The 15976-nt window shown below is 41.5% G+C and overlaps 1 protein-coding gene across 1 annotated transcript in view; it reads right to left on the minus strand.

Moving 5' to 3' along the window:
- Window positions 1–15976, minus strand: part of Myo3a (myosin IIIA) — a 189989-nt gene that overhangs the window by 25298 nt on the left and 148715 nt on the right. The window contains exons 27-29 of the mRNA XM_052156948.1: window positions 15826–15949; window positions 10748–11645; window positions 9109–9241 (exon numbers count right to left, since the gene is read on the minus strand). Coding sequence (XP_052012908.1) covers window positions 9109–9241; window positions 10748–11645; window positions 15826–15949 — 1155 coding nt within the window. The remainder of the gene's footprint in view (window positions 1–9108; window positions 9242–10747; window positions 11646–15825; window positions 15950–15976) is intronic.

A 15976-nucleotide genomic window follows, 5' to 3' on the forward strand; every position in this document is an offset into this window, starting at 1 on the left:
TTGTGAAATCCTCCTGCTGTCAGTGCACCCCTCCCCTCACAAATGCAGCTGAGTCCACAGAAGTCCTGAGTCAATTCTCCCTCCCTTGAGTGGTTCCTTCAGGTGTTTTGTCACATGATAAGGAAGTAACCAACACATCAACACTATTTTATGAATGGCATAGAAATTTCAAAATAAGTAGAACATTTCTATTTCCCCCCTAGCCTTTAGTCTGAGAACAATACTAACGCTCTTTCCTTTGATTGACTGTATGTGCGCAGAGCAAGGAACTTCTTTGACTTGGATGGAGCCCACTAACAATAACATGTAAATGAAATATAATAGCATCCTTATTTGTTAACCATGTGCCATTTAAGCATGCAGTCTGGTGGATTAGTCAGGGCTTCTCTGTAAGAAAGGAAAGGGAGCTTACTTCTGTGGGACCAGGGTTGTTTATTCCACACTCAGTCTTTGTTTCTCCTTTTACAATGGTCCATACAAATGGTCAGGTGTAACAAAATTAAGAAGGCCCTCCCATCCCCCCACCCTCCAGCTAAAAGCACTTGGCAGGAGAAATCATGTAGTTCAGGTGACATGACTGGACATCTCTGAGTGCAAGAGTATTTACTAGGATTTGTGACCAAATGGTCAACATATAGCTCACATATCTTATGTACTGTATTCCTGTTTTAGTTAGGGTTACTGTGGCTGTGATGAAACACCATGATCAAAAGCAATTTGGGAAGGAGAGGGTGTGTTTGCCTTACACTTCCTTTAGTTCATCACTAAAGGAAGTCAGGGCAGAAACTCAAAACAGGTTCCTGGAAGCAGGAGCTGATGCAGAGGCCATGGAGGAGTGCTGCTTACTGGCTTGTTCCTTATGGCTTGTTTATCCCTGGACTGTGCAGCCCAGGGATGGCACCACCCACAACAGGCTAGGCCCTTCCGGAGTAATCACTAAGAAAATGTCCTACAGGTGTGCCTGCAGCCCTGTCTTATACATGTATTCTCTTAATTGAGGCTTACCCCTCTCAGTGGCTTAGCCTGTGTCAAGCTGACATAAAACTACACAGCACAATTCCTCTCAGTGAATGGCGGTACAGTTGGCTCTAATTAGGTTCATTTAAAACACTTCCAAACACATAAAATGAATACATGCTGCTGTTATTTTTAAACTTTGTAATTTAGCGAGTTAGCCTTCATCTGGATATTGTTTTACCTGACATTTTGGTATACGCTAGATATTTCACAGAAATATATAAAGTTCTCCTTAAGAGCATAACTAGTTAAAATTAATTTCAGAAATATAATGGTTCCTCCTATGTTTTGTAAGTTTTCTAGGGCTTTGGGGGTATGATTGAGAAACATTCCAGCTTTTTGCATGACATAGCAGAGGCTTACTGAGTTCTTAAAAGGAGAATTGAGTATATCGGTGAGCAAAGATACCTGCAGACCTTTGAGGCAAGTATTGATTAATCAAGTCAGGATCATTTTAATGGTGGAAATACGTTGCAGGAAATATTAAAAAATGAAACCGGATCAAAACAGATGGCAAACCAACGTGTTTGGGTAAGAATCCACTAGAAATTTAACATCATTAGCCTGAGAATTAGAGTTTTATTTTACTTCTTTTCTTTTTTTTTTTAAGTGAGTAGCTGGGTAGTGCTGAGATGGACCATTGAGTGAACTCAAGAGTGGGAACTGAAACAGAAATAAATGAAGTAAAGTGAAATACTGTATGTGCCTATTCTTAGGCTTTTTCTGTTTTGCCTAATAGGCTCTGAGGTCCCCTGCTGTGGGGAATGCAGGCTGCTCTGAGTCAGAGAGCTGTAGAATGGAAGTTGCCTACTTCTTGGGGCAGAGATTGATTAAACTGTGAATTTATAAAATTGGGATTGTTTGGTTTTAGGATAGATTTATATACAGATTTTGTTCGAACGATGTGGGGAATTTTGCTTGCAGTTCGGAACTAGGATAGGGAAAATTAGTCATTGACTCCAAGTAGAGAGGGCAGTGAACAGGTCTTAATTAATAATGTCTGTGGCTCCAGGCAGAGAGCCAAAGAGATAGAAGGTATAACAAGATGGTTGCTCTAGGCAGAGAGCCGAACAGAAAGATGGTATGAAGATATATTGTTCTAATACATCTTTTTTTTATTATTATTCGATATAATTTATTTACATTTCAAATGATTTCCCCTTTTCTAGCCCCCCCCCCACTCCCCGAAAGTCCCGCAAACCCCCTTCTCTTCCCCTGTCCTCCCATCCACCCCTTCCCACTTCCCCGTTCTGGTTTTGCTGAATACTGTTTCACTGAGTCTTTCCAGAACCAGGGGCCACTCCTCCTTTCTTCTTGTACCTCATTTGAAGTGTGGATTATGTTTTGGGTATTCCAGTTTTCTAGGTTAATATCCACTTATTAGTGAGTGCATACCATGATTCACCTTTTGAGTCTGGGTTACCTTACTTAGTATGATATTCTCTAGCTCCATCCATTTGCCTAAGAATTTCATGAATTCATTGTTTCTAATGGCTGAATAGTACTCCATTGTGTAGATATACCACATTTTTTGCATCCACTCTTCTGTTGAGGGATACCTGGGTTCTTTCCAGCATCTGGCAATTACAAATAGGGCTGCTATGAACATAGTAGAACATGTATCCTTATTACATGGTGGGGAGTCTTCTGGGTATATGCCCAGGAGTGGTATAGCAGGATCTTCTGGAAGTAAGGTGCCCAGTTTTCGGAGGAACCGCCAGACTGATTTCCAGAGTGGTTGTACAAATTTGCAACCCCACCAGCAGTGGAGGAGTGTTCCTCTTTCTCCACACCCTCTCCAACACCTGCTGTCTCCTGAATTTTTAATCTTAGCCATTCTGACTGGTGTAAGATGAAATCGTAGGGTTCTAATACATCTTAACAGGATACTCAAATTCTGTCTAATGTGGGTGTCACAGGAATTCTGGGTTCAAATCCTGCTTTGACTAGCTGCCTGCTTATAAGCAGGTATAGATAGAAGTGTCAATCAATTGTTTTAAAAATGATATAAAGATATATTGCTAATATGCCTCACAGGATACTCAAATTCTGTCTAATGCGGGCTTCACAGGAATTCTGGGTTATTATCCTTCATGGCAAAATAGAAAAGGCCTAAGAATAGGCACATCCAGTATTTTAGTTTACTTCATTTGTTTTGGATTGTTTTAATTTTCAAAGTGGGTGCAATTTTGAGTTTTGTGGTTATGTTATTCCTCTTGGAGAGAGGTCAAAATAAAGGTTTTTCTGGTTACTGGCTCAAGGATATGCTGATTTGGGAGAAAGGTTTTATCTTTGTGCTTTTAGAAAAGCTGAAACTCTATAGATTAGAGTCTATACAACCTCCAGAGTAATATGGATTAGATTTGATAGAGAGGGATCCCCTGAAGAACTTAGAGAATCATACAAAACAGTTATCTTGATGAAACTAAAAATTTTGTTTTGAGATTTGTACATTACAGAATATACATTCTTAGTGAGTTTCTGCTTGAACACCAGATGTCTTGGACTTTTACCTGGATTCAGTCAAGGCACAGATATCAGAGACTAAATCAATCGTTGGTGTGACCTTCTCAAGGCCAAACAACTCTTCCATTTTCCCTACCATTTCCCCTCCCTGAAATGTCTCAATGCCCATATTCAGCTTGAAGATGTTATGAAGAGTTGTCAACCCAGTTCCCTGGGCTTGGGGCTAGAAGTGGTTATTATAGGTTGTTTTTCTAGAGAATGTAGAAATGGTCATAATTGGAACAGGGAGGAATAGCTAGAATTGATTATATAGCCATAATCTTAATTGGTAGAAATCTTTTTAATTGTTACTTAGCTGAAGTCATAATTTCTTATTTTGGTACAGAATTTATTTTGATTCAAAATCCAGGTTTTCATTGATATAAATTTCTTCTATTGATACTAAAATTTTAAAAGTACAGCTTAGGCACAGTTCTTCTATTACTGTTATTATAAACTAATCTCAGATGATTAATCCTGTGAGTTAAGGTCCAATTGGCAAATGCATGGCTCTGAGTTTATTGTTAGGGTGTTTTCAGAGATTTTAATTAGAAATAGCTGAAAGTAGTTAACAGAGAATAGTTCAGATTATTTTACATAGATAGATTATCAAAAACATCAGAAATCCACAGAATGTGACATTTAATGTTATTTATTCACTTGTTGAGACAAATGTGCTCCTAACAGCTTCCCATTCATGGATTCAAAGAAGCAGCTGGGCATATTACCTCCAGGTGAGGCTGTATATTGTGGCTAGGTGGTCAGTGGGCAGAAAATTGCCAATCTCTCCTGCAGACCTGTACTGTTCTTGAAAGGACACAATTTATAGGTTAGGACAGCTTAGTTCTGCCAAGACAGAGTAGGCTAGTCCTTAATATTCCTGCATCTCTAAGGTTGGTCAAATGGTGGGCCAGAAAGCTGAAGACATGCTCCATCTTCCTGACTTATGGGGGCTGTTTAGGTAGGCAGCTGTCTCTATAATTTGTCTCAGTCCTTGAAGCTGTACTAGGTGTCCTATATATTTTCAGTTACTTTTGGTCATTCTTGGACTTCTGATGGTGTTGAAAAACTACTTATAGCCTCATAGCCAACCCAGGATATTTACTTTGAGAGAATAGATTTGAGAGGATTGTTTTCAGATGGCATACTATCTAAAGCCAGGATATAAGTCAAGGTAGAATCATAAGTCCTTTAATTTAGGACAGATGACAATGTTCTGTCTTAATGATATAAATGACAGTCAGGGTGTTAGGGCTATCTTATACTTTATAGATTACAAAATGGTAATTGTGCTCTATTTATATTTGAGAGAAGGCTTTGTTTTTTATTAGAACAGAAAGGGGGAAGGGACATGGTGCTGTACTTGTGAACCAATCTCCTAATGAATAAAGGAGCCAATCACTGGGTGCGTAGGAGGGACTTCCGGGTTAGATGGAGGAAGAGAGGAAGCAGGAGAGAGGTCTTTTTGGAACAGGGATAGCATAAGGGCAAGATGTAGATGCTAGAGTTTCTCAGGATCATGGTGGATCTGTCACTGAAGGAATTAGATTTAATAAAACCTGTAAGATAAGGTTTTAGTTCTTGCACCCAGAGATTAAGTTACCATTGTTTCTGAACTAAGTTAGTGTTGCATTTTCTTTCACAAGGCTGCTCCTCTGGATTCAAGAGAGAAAGGTATAGCAGCAAAGCATGGGTTTGCCAGATGGTTTGCCAGATGTGTACCACAAAGACCGTGGGGGATTTGAAGCATAGGGTTGACATGGTAGCGATTTGCCAGTGGATACTTAGCAAGCTGGGTGAAGAGACTGTGGACTTTTGAGTCAGAGTCTATCTGTATGTTTATGAGATAAAAACAGGTTGGCCATTGACCACTAGTGCATGGTTTGCCAGACTTCCAGGAGCTGAGAGTTGTCAGCACAAGCACCGGAATGTGCCAGTTCCATTTTAAAATATTTCCTGCAACAGAATTATTTGAAAGTGATTCTTATTTGGTTCACTAAATGGAATTTTTCCTTGGAGGTTCGGGGTATGTGAGAAAGTGCAGGAGTGGCTTGTTGAGTCTATGCTCATAGGGCATTTTTCCCCAGCCATTTGCCCAAATTCTTTCTCCATAGTTGAAGGAAGGCTCCAACATAAAACCATTTTCTTATATGAACTGCAATGGAAGCAGCTGTCTGCTCTTCCAATTAACTAAGAATATCATCTGTGTTAGGTCTTCTTTGACCAGAGGAACTTAGAAGCAAGCCATATAAGGAAAGCAGCAAGGATTGAAGGAGTGAATTGTTTGTTTTGGACAGTGTAACTGAGCCTTTGCCCTGGGTATCTGTATCTACTATGTGAGTGCTGGTATTGCAAGCAGGCTGCTGCTTTATCAGCAACCTCTTTATCCCTGTGCTGGGGATCCAGACTGGTTGGTGCTCGTGCTTGCACGGCAAGCACTGTATTCTCTAGACCATTCTCCATTGCCTTCTCTCCTTGTTTTCAGCAAAGACTGCTCAATATGCTCGCTTTTGATTGTCTTAATACCGGATACTAACATCTGAGTTTCCCCTTTTGATAATGGGAGCCACATCCAAATTGGAGGGGAGGTGAAGTGATAGGAGTTTCTTTTCATTAATGTAGAGAGGCCATTTACTCTGTGGTCAACTGTCAGCATCTGCTGGGTGACCACCTCATCTAGCTCTGCTTCATGGCTTGAAGGCATCTCACTTTATCCCCGGGCTCTGCTCTGTTGAGTCATCTCAGATCCAGGTCTTTTCCAGGCACTTTCTCAGTTACTATTGAGCATGCAGGACGTTAGAGGCAGAGTAGAACACAAGTTCTCTGCACACACAAGGGACAAAAATGTTGGAGGCGTGCTCCTGAGTTACAACCTTCTTCCTGATACACATCAGCTCATAAGGAGACAATGGGAGGTTGAGGAACAAAGTGAGCGCTTGTGAGTTCTGCTCTCAGTCCTGCCTAACCTTCCCAAGGAGAATGAAGCAGGAAGCTGGGTAGTATATCAATAGCCTAGATTCCTCTCCAGGACTCTGCCTCCCACCTCCCTCTCTTTTGTGCAGTGGATGGAGTATGAACTACTGGCCTTTGCCTGGCTTTTCTGAGTCCCCGTACCACTGCACCTTCATCTGCATATAAAACCTAGAGCAATGTACTGCTACTGTCCCTAGCCCATCCAGTCGCTCTAGCAGAGGACATGAGCCAACCTGATGGGCTCTTGCTGAATTTTATTCTTCTCACTGTTAGATGTTCCAGCCAAAGCCAGGGGGCAGGAGAGTAGCAGGACCCAAGGCCACTGTATGCACAGCTGTGTTTGTTATATGTCAGTACAAACAGTGAAATAATGTGGCCTGGTAACTGACAGGAACTTGAAGATGCTGCCCCTTTCTCCCAGGTCAGGCAAACAGCTACAGTCATCTTCAGGTTTTTTTTTTCTAGTTTTGTTTTTTGTTTTTTGTGTGTTTGTTTTTTGTTTTGTTTTAGCATCTAATTTTTAATTTTTACTTTAAACTTTATCATTTAAAGAAATTCAGATTAGAAAACATCATACACCGAAAAAACAAAAACAAACAAACAAAACAAAAGCAGACCCAAAGACTATAGAACCCAACAAACTTCTATACACTCAGAGTGACTGTTGTGGTATGTAACCTCCAAATACATTTTGAAAGCAAAAGGCACTAGGTGGAGAAAATGTCTCCCTTTGTACATTTTTTAAAAGAGTTCTTTATGGCTGGGTGTGGTAGTATACATTTTTAATTCCAGCACTTGGGAGACAGAGGCAGGTGATCTTGAGTTCAAGACCAGCCTGTTCTACAAATGGAGTTCCAGGGCAGCCAGGGCTGTTACACAGAGATACCCTATCCCAGTAAACAAACAAGCAAGCAAACAAACAAATAATAGTAACAATTCTTTGTGTATGTGAAGCAATAGTGTCTGGGTTTCGTCTCTGTATGTATGATGGATCCCCATGTTTATTTTATTTTATTTTATTAATTTATTTTATTTTTCATTCAGAGATTTTGGCAAAGAAGCCAAAAGAAGCTGAACAGGTTCATATGACTCCTCCTAGCTTTGCTGAGAGCAACATGTTATAGAAATGGAGTCAGATATCTGTCAAGAGAGCGAAGGTCTTGAAAGTGAAGGAAAATAGAATATTTTTTTCTTAGAAGAATCCTGAAGAGTCAGCAGGGCCAGGAGAGGTGGGTAGGGCTCCTGAGGCTTTTAGCAGCAGCATCTCCACCGCTGCCACACCCTTATCCCTGCCCCATCCCACCCCACAGCTTCCCCAGGATGTGATAGGCACAGAGAAAAGGCTTCCTGGAACATGGGTGAATGATTTCTGGTTTTCTGATCCTGCTTGGAGGACATGCTGCTCCTATTGTGAGGGTTGTAGCCAGTCGGGGCCATGGGTGTCCTGATAGTAGCTCATGGACAAATGACTGGAGACTATGAACTCTACCTGATCCTTCACAGACATAGAAGACCCTAGGCCTTTGCACATCCCTAGAGAACTGGGGTCAGATAATTCCAGAGATGGGGCGGACTGTGCTGAGGATGTGGACTCGAGAGAGTCCTTAGTGGGAATGTAAACCAGGCTAGCCTATGTGTGGAAAATACTGTGGAGGTTTCTCATCAAACTGAAAATAGACCTACCACATGATCTAGCTAGACTACTGCTGGCTGTTTATCCAAAGGTCCCCAAGTCACCACATCATGGAGATAATTTCATGTCAATGTTTGTCCCAGTGCTATTCACAACAGCTAAATTCTGAAACCAAGTGAGGTGCCCAACCATAGAGACATGGACATAGAGATTATATCATACATATACAGTGGAATTGTTTTCAGCCTTAAAAAAGGAAGTTGTAGCATTTTCAGGAAAATGAATATGGGTGAAATGGTCATGTTAAATGGATTATGCTTTCTCTCATTTGTGGTCCCTAGATTTTGTGAAGATATATGAAATCTTGTGTGTATATGACATGAAAGGAAAAAAGAAACTGTCTAGGGGAACAAAGGGGATTGGCTGGAAAGGGAAGAGGTGAGAGAGAGGAGGGCAGAGTTACAGAGGGAATGAAGCTCAGCATACAACGTGTATTTGTATGAACATATTCTTAAACAGCACAGTACCATGAATGATCAATAAATAGCATGAAAAATAAATAAAACACAACCTTACACTTTTGTGTCTCTGAGCAGAGGTTCACAGGCTCTACGCTCTTCCAGATGTGATCTTGAAATAGGGATATTTCACATTTGCTTTTCATATTAATCTGACATCATAGCTCCCTCTCTGAGCTTCCCCTTGCTCTCTGAGGGTGTCGTGGGTCAAGTTAAGGTTAAGTTGTATAAAAGGAAGAAAATAATGAATAAAAATACCCAGGAGAAGTGGTATTAGAGACAGCAGGATGTAGGTAGAACATTCTGGAAAATTATGAGACTGCTTGTAAGATATAGAATGAAAGAAAGGCTTCAGCTCCCCTTTTAGGCAGACCATTGGCTCAAGTCACGGAGCACAAGTCTAAGACACAGCGATTTGGGCGTTTCCTTCATTTGGGTGGCTCTGCCATTACTGATCTTTACCTGAGAAGCATTGGTGTCTGTTAATTGGTTTATGTCGATAGATACCCAGATAAAATGGCTTCAGTTGCTGGGCCAATATAATTTCATTCAAGTTTTTCTGCAGGATGAAATACTCTTCAGATAACTTTGATATCTAAAACAAACAAACAAACAAAAAAAAGAGGCCATATGTCAGATTAAATCAAAGAATTCCAGGGCTCTTCAGGCATACAAAATGTACCGTTTTTTTACCGGACTCCCTAGGACTCCCAAGTTCTTCTCCAGGAAGTACCTGGACCTTTGTATCCAGGTCTAATAAATCCTGACTTTACACCACCTTCCACTCTGAGCTAATTGTCCATGTCACATTTTTTTACCTCAAAAGTTACAGACCCTTGATGCCATGTTCCACATCTCTTCAGCTGTCTCCCTGGGGCCCCTGAGATCAGTCATCAGCACTTACTGCTGTAGTGCTCTACTTCTGAGGTCCCTACTGGCCTTTGAGTATGTTAAGCCTTCCTTCTTTTTGGCTGACTTCAAGGCTTGGTCCTCTTCCTCCCTTGCCTCGATCCCTCATTTCCATGCTCTACCACACAGTTACTCTGCCTTCCATCCCTTATAACCTGGATGTCTTGCTAGAGAGAGTGCGGGGTTCCTGATTTTCTGACTCTAGGTTTGCACTAGCCACTACCTCTACATCTCTTCATCTGTCTTAGTTGCAAATCAGCTGTGAGTTTCTAATACCTGACTTGATCTTTGGTGAGAAAATTTGTGCAACAAAGAAAAGGAAGATTCCATGCTTAAAACTAGAAGAGGAAGGGCTTAGGGAAACTAATCAATAGCAGATCTCCATTGACAGCTGAAGGGTAGAGATGCTTAGGCCTGGTCTCAAGGTGGACCCAGGGTATGTGTAATGCTTTCTCAGGATTCGGCTCTCACAGGGAACAGCACTTAGATTAGGGACCGAGGATATTAGGCATCTTCCTTTAGCCACCTCACCACAGAATTTCTTCTGTTATTTTACAGACTACTGGCTCTGCTGGTAATTTATGCAATTGGAACTCATCTAGTTAACATCTGTCACTTCATACAGGAGGAAGTAAAAGTGCTGATCCAGAAATTTTCTTGAGGTCAGATACCTAGAAAGAGAGGGCAGGAATAGGCCTTTGCTGCTCCTGTGATCTCTCCTGGAGCATTCTTGTCAGAGTTCCAGAACGGCTTATTGTGAGACACTTATGTTCATCAAACACAGGGCCTGCTAAGCCACCTATCAGATTTTAACAGATCATTATGTCATACAAAGTAAAATTTGGGGAAGGGAGGAAACCTATGCTTTCAGCTTTTCAAAACGCCTAAAAACCCTCACATTTTTACAGATAACAAAAGAGCTCATGGATGTATGAAACTTTCTACTATCCAGTGGCCTGTGACAAACCAGCATCTTGGATTTTACTACAGGTGACTCTCATACTTTTATTATTAATTCTTATCACAATGTATGGGCATAAAAGCACATGGCTACTTAAATAGCCATCAATATATTTTATTAAAAATGTCTGATAAACGCAGATACAACAATTCCCCAGTTATTTATTATTTGTTGAAGCAGGTCTTGGGTAGTTTGAGGAGACTTTATCAGTGAATAAATTTGTCTACATACCTGTCTTGAAAACACTGACAAATCACATGCTTCTTTTTTGGAAGCCATTTTTGCGTCTCTCTCATCCATCATCTTGATATGATAGATCCCCTCCTGCTTTGTCGGACAAGAATAAACATTGTGAGTGATTTTTGCTACTTCTGTGGGTGATGAAAGGATCTTTTGACTCTTAAAAGGAGGTGACAGCCTGTCCTTTCCCGGCTGTTCCTTTTGCTTGGAACTCCGGTATTTGCTCTGAATGAGCACAGCGGCCTTGTCTTCCTCCTGGGCCTGATCTGGTCCAGTGTCTTTTTCTCCAAGGAACTCATGCAAGTGATAGTCTCTCTCCAGACTGCATAGCGGTGCATTCTGGGTAACCACAGATGTTTTCTTTTCTTTCTTTTCTTTCTCTTTGCCGTCTGCATTTTGATAGACTGACTTTTGGCTAAGACTAGGATCCAAGGTTTTTCTCAGGTAAATCTCCTCCGTGAGCCACAGCCCTGGGCAGTTTGGCTTTTCCCATGTCTCCCTTCCTTCTAGGCATGCTGCTTGTGATTCTTCAAAGTTGCTCCCCTCTGTGTACCACTGAGAGTAACTCTGGATCACAGCCTCTCCTTTCTCCTCTTTCCTCAGCTTTCTGCTTTCTTCCAGGTCTTGCACATACTTCTGCCTGGGGCTTACTCCTGCCCAAGGGTCCCCCACAACATATAGCTCTTGATTCCGCCCTTCTGCATACACATTGCTCACTTTCTTCTGAGTCTGGCATCTTCTGTTGTTACTGTCGACATTGGTGGCCTTTGCCTCTGTTCTGAAAGGAGCTGTCTTCCTAGCAGATGGGCTCTCTTTGTTGTTTGGAGTTGAAATGCTGGATTCATTAGTAGGCACTGCATTTTCTGTCTGTTTCTTCATAAAAGATTCCCTGTGCAAAACATGGAACTGGACATAAGATAGTACCAAACTAGAGCATATTACTTTTGTTAGAAGCTGTGTGCAATACTGCATTGTAAGGAAGATGAAAGAATGAAAGAAAACTCAAAATAGGAACAAGTCAAATCTCATTAATAAACAACCTCATACAATGTTCTCTATTCTGATGCTTGGAATGGCTATTTGAATAAGAAAACCAACTTGGAATGAGAAACAGGCTATGATGGGAAGAGCTATATTTCTATTTGATGAGATACGAAAACTCTACACAAGAGGAAGTCAGTCAAACGTTTAGAATAGGTGAGGAGAGGCTCATCACACCCCACTTCTGGCTGAGGACCATTGGCATTGGAGGTGAAGAGAGTCAGTTTTCTTCAGAGAAGTGATCCCTGTTAGGTTGTGCAGTGGAGTATCCTACATCCATACCCCAAACAGCATAGGTTGGAGTCAGTGGGATACGAGAGAGGACACGAAGTTGTGAGGGGATGTGGTAGGAGGGTGAGGTGTTCTCTGAGGCACTAGAGAAGATCAGGGGGTTGATATGATCAAAATACATTGTGTACATCTAGGATACTCTCAAAGAATGAAAAAGTGTCAACAATTCTGGGAATTTATTCCTTCCAGAACATAACCTTAATGACAAAAAGTACATAATGATAAGATGCAGAAAATACACCTAGTTTTGGAGGCAGCAATCAGTGTGTTCATCAGCATCATGTACTGGACTTGACCGAGTATCAAACTTACTGACCATCAGAAATATCTTGCAAAATTAAAGTTAAGTCACTGTTGTCTGTCCACTCATGATTGTGTGGTACATAATCATTCTCCCCCATTTGAATATCTGGAGACAGAGAAGCAAGGTCTTTTCTAGGTTTTCTTCCTTTTTTTACAGACAATATAAAACCCACATAAGAACACCACAACCATGGAAAGGTCATTTTACCTTAGAGTTAAAAGCCATCTGACATTGTAATATTGTCTCCTGTGATTGGTAGCAGGGGAGGGGGTTAGCATGGGGGCTTTTTTTTTTTTGATTTTTGGATTTATTTTTTTGAGACAGGGTTTCTCTGAGTAGCCCTGGCTGTCCTGGAACTCACTCTGTAGACCAGGCTGGCTCTGTAGAGGCTGTAGAAATTTGCCTGCCTCTGCCTCCCAGAGTGCTGGGATTACTGGCGTGCGTGCGTGTGCCACCACCGCCCAGCTTGTAGAGGGTAGTTTCTAACAATTTCTAGTTGTCCCTGTAACCTGTAGGAGAGTTATGATCTTTTGGAACTATTTGTGAGAAAAGACTCTTATTTGAGTAAGACTTAAAAAGTAGACTGGAATTCCATTGTTTGTGGCAGGGTCTTGTTGTGAAGCTCAGCTGGTGTTGAACTCAGGATCTTCCACCTCAGTATCCTAAATGCAAGGATTACAGGCCACAGCTGGCCTATTTTCCTGGTTTTACTGAATGCTTCTTAGACAGCAGGTGGCATGTTTAGGCTTGTGTCAGGGGCATAACAGAGTCCTGGGAGGATCAGTCAGCAAATATGCTAGAGAGTCATAAATCCTCTTAATTTCACTTTAGTAGTTGCATTGGTATTTTGAATGCTTTCATAGCACCCTACTGACAATATTTATATTTGATCAAAATATAACCAAGATAAGACAGACATGTAGTCTCTAAGTGGCTATGTGGCAAGATGCATTGCAAATTTGTTTTGAAACTTTAATCTTACTGATAAGATACAATTTGCTGTCTGTATACACGGCTAAGATCCCAAGGATGGCCTCACCACAAAAATACATGAATTCCCTCTGTATCTGAGCTAGTCCAGCCCTTGGAGGACCTCAGAGTCCCATGCAGGATGCTTCCCAGGATGACATCTCAGACTTGTAGCCTGGGAAGAACAGCTGAACTCTTCAGACATCTGCTGACAGGCTTAACCTTTCTAAAAATGGGAGTTTTCTAGGCCACAGATCAGGAGTGTTTGGTAAAGGGAAAAATAAATCAAGGACTGCAGATGTAGCGGTGGGCTGTGAGGTGTGTGACTGGGAAGGAAAGGCATAGGCTGTAAGAGGGCTCCAGAGCTCAGGTCTTGGTGCCAGGTTTCTCCTTTGCTGACTTTCTTCTCTTTTTCCTAGGAAAGCCAACTGGAAGTGAGAGACATTTAGGAATGAGCTAGAGATCCAGTGCAATGGAAACTGCCAAGAATCAGTAAGAGCTGCTCTAGCTAAGACTTCTAGCAGCAGAGGATACAGAACCTGAATTGGTCGTGTCCTATAACCAGAAAGACTTCCACTGTAGGGTTGGCGACACCAATCCAGCCATAAAACCTTGGATGTACGACTTGTCCTGCCTACAAGATATGCTGAGATAAAGGTGGCACAGAAATTTGTGGGAGTGGCCAACCAATGACTGTTCTAGCTTGAGACCCACACTACAAGAGAGCCCACCCTTGACACTACCTAGAGCCAGGAACTGGAGGCGAGATATCCCAGAGACCCAGGATGGAACTAAACAGACCAGGGAAAATAGTCATTGAAATGATCCCTAAGGATACTCATAGACTGAAATCTGTCATAATCATCATCAGAGAGACTTCCTCCAGCAACCCATGGAAGCAGATGCATCTGCGGAGACCCACAGCCAAACATTAAGCAGAGCTCAGGGCATCCTTCAGAAGGTGGTGGGTTCAAGTGTAGGAACCAGAGAGCTCGAGGACATCAAAGAAAATCCACAGAATCAACTAACCCAGGATCTCAAGGACTCACAGAGACTGAACTGACAATCACGGAGACTGTGTGGGTTAGACTTAGGCCCTCTACATATATGTTATGGTTGTGTAGCTTGGTTTTCTTTTGGGACTTCTAACAGTGGGAGCAGGATTGTCTCTGACTCTTCTGCCTGCTTTTGGGAACCCTTTACCTCCTACTAGGTTGCTTCATCTAGAGCTAATATGAGGGAAGGTGCCTAGTCTTAGTTCAACTTAGTGCAACTTAGTGCAAATATTACATGTTTGGTTGACACTCATGGAATGTCTGCCATTTTTTTTTGGAAGAGAAATGGAGAAGGAGTGGATGGAGGAAGGAAGGAGAGAAGAATAAATAAAATAATTTTTTTTAACAGTGTCTATAAACTGAAAACAAATCCTTGGTGTTTTCAGTAGAAAGGTGGAAGCAAATTGGTATATAATCATACTGGAGATTTCCTTGATCCATGCAATATCTACACATAGTCATTAATTCTAAAATTAGTAAATTTAGTCTATCTTTCTTCTGTCTCCTATCTGCCACTGGTTTACATTTTTCTGACTCCTATCATATAGGTCTTGCTCCTGAGGTCTTTCCAGAGTTAGCAGACCAGTTTCACGTCATTTGGACCATGACAGGCAACATCAAAGGGCACATATATAGTTCTCTGAGCACACGGAAAGATGAAAACATAAGATGCCTCCACAATTCAAATCATCATTGATGTTTTTTGAGTAAGAAAATGAGACTGGCCTATATGGCATGGGGAAAGTATGCATTGAAGGGAGGGGTGGTAGCAAGTATAATGCTGAGGATTGAATCCAGGCCTTTATTTACACCAGATAAGTGTTTCACCATAGAGCCAGCCAACTTTACTAGCAATTTATTGGTCATATTCTTTTCCATGGTGCTGTGAGTCATTTGTGGATAAGGACTTTGTTTCTTTCATCTCTGTATTCCTCCCACTAGCTAACAAAAAGTCTGCTGAATTCTTGTGGTTCTTCAGATAGGCACTTTGAATCGTGCATAGGAAGGTTCAGGGGAGGAAAAGGCAGGTGTGATGACAACTTAGAACTGATGGCATATTGGCTGCTGTGCTATATGGATGAGTGGGAGGACTCAGGGTCATTTAGATTGGGGGGTGGAGATGTTATTGAGGATGTCAAGAGAATTATTGCTAAGGGATACCGTGATCTTAAAGTAGAATTGCAGAGAGCTGTTCCCTAAGTATGATCATAAACACAAGTTGTCTACGAATTCCAAGTGAACAAGGTGGCTGGCTATGCATTTCATTAGTATTTCATATATCAGTATCAGAAACCCAGACAGGAGCAACTAAGACTGGCAACATTATTCTATGACTACCTTGAACCACACACTGTCTTGTTCTAAGACACCTTGTTGCCGAGATAGTGTCAGGAAGGACATCATTGTACCTTTTGGCTTCAAAGTTTTTCTTGTAGTCAAATTCCTGATCCTTAGCCCGAATGCTCCTCCCTGCTGTGTTTTTCACGTTAGATGTTTCTTTTTCGTGTTTTCGCAAGAGATGTCTCCTTGCAGCTGAAACCCATATGGAACAAAGGACTG

Source organism: Apodemus sylvaticus, chromosome 14 (genome assembly GCF_947179515.1).
Source record: "Apodemus sylvaticus chromosome 14, mApoSyl1.1, whole genome shotgun sequence".
Classification (NCBI taxonomy): Eukaryota; Metazoa; Chordata; class Mammalia; order Rodentia; family Muridae; genus Apodemus; species Apodemus sylvaticus.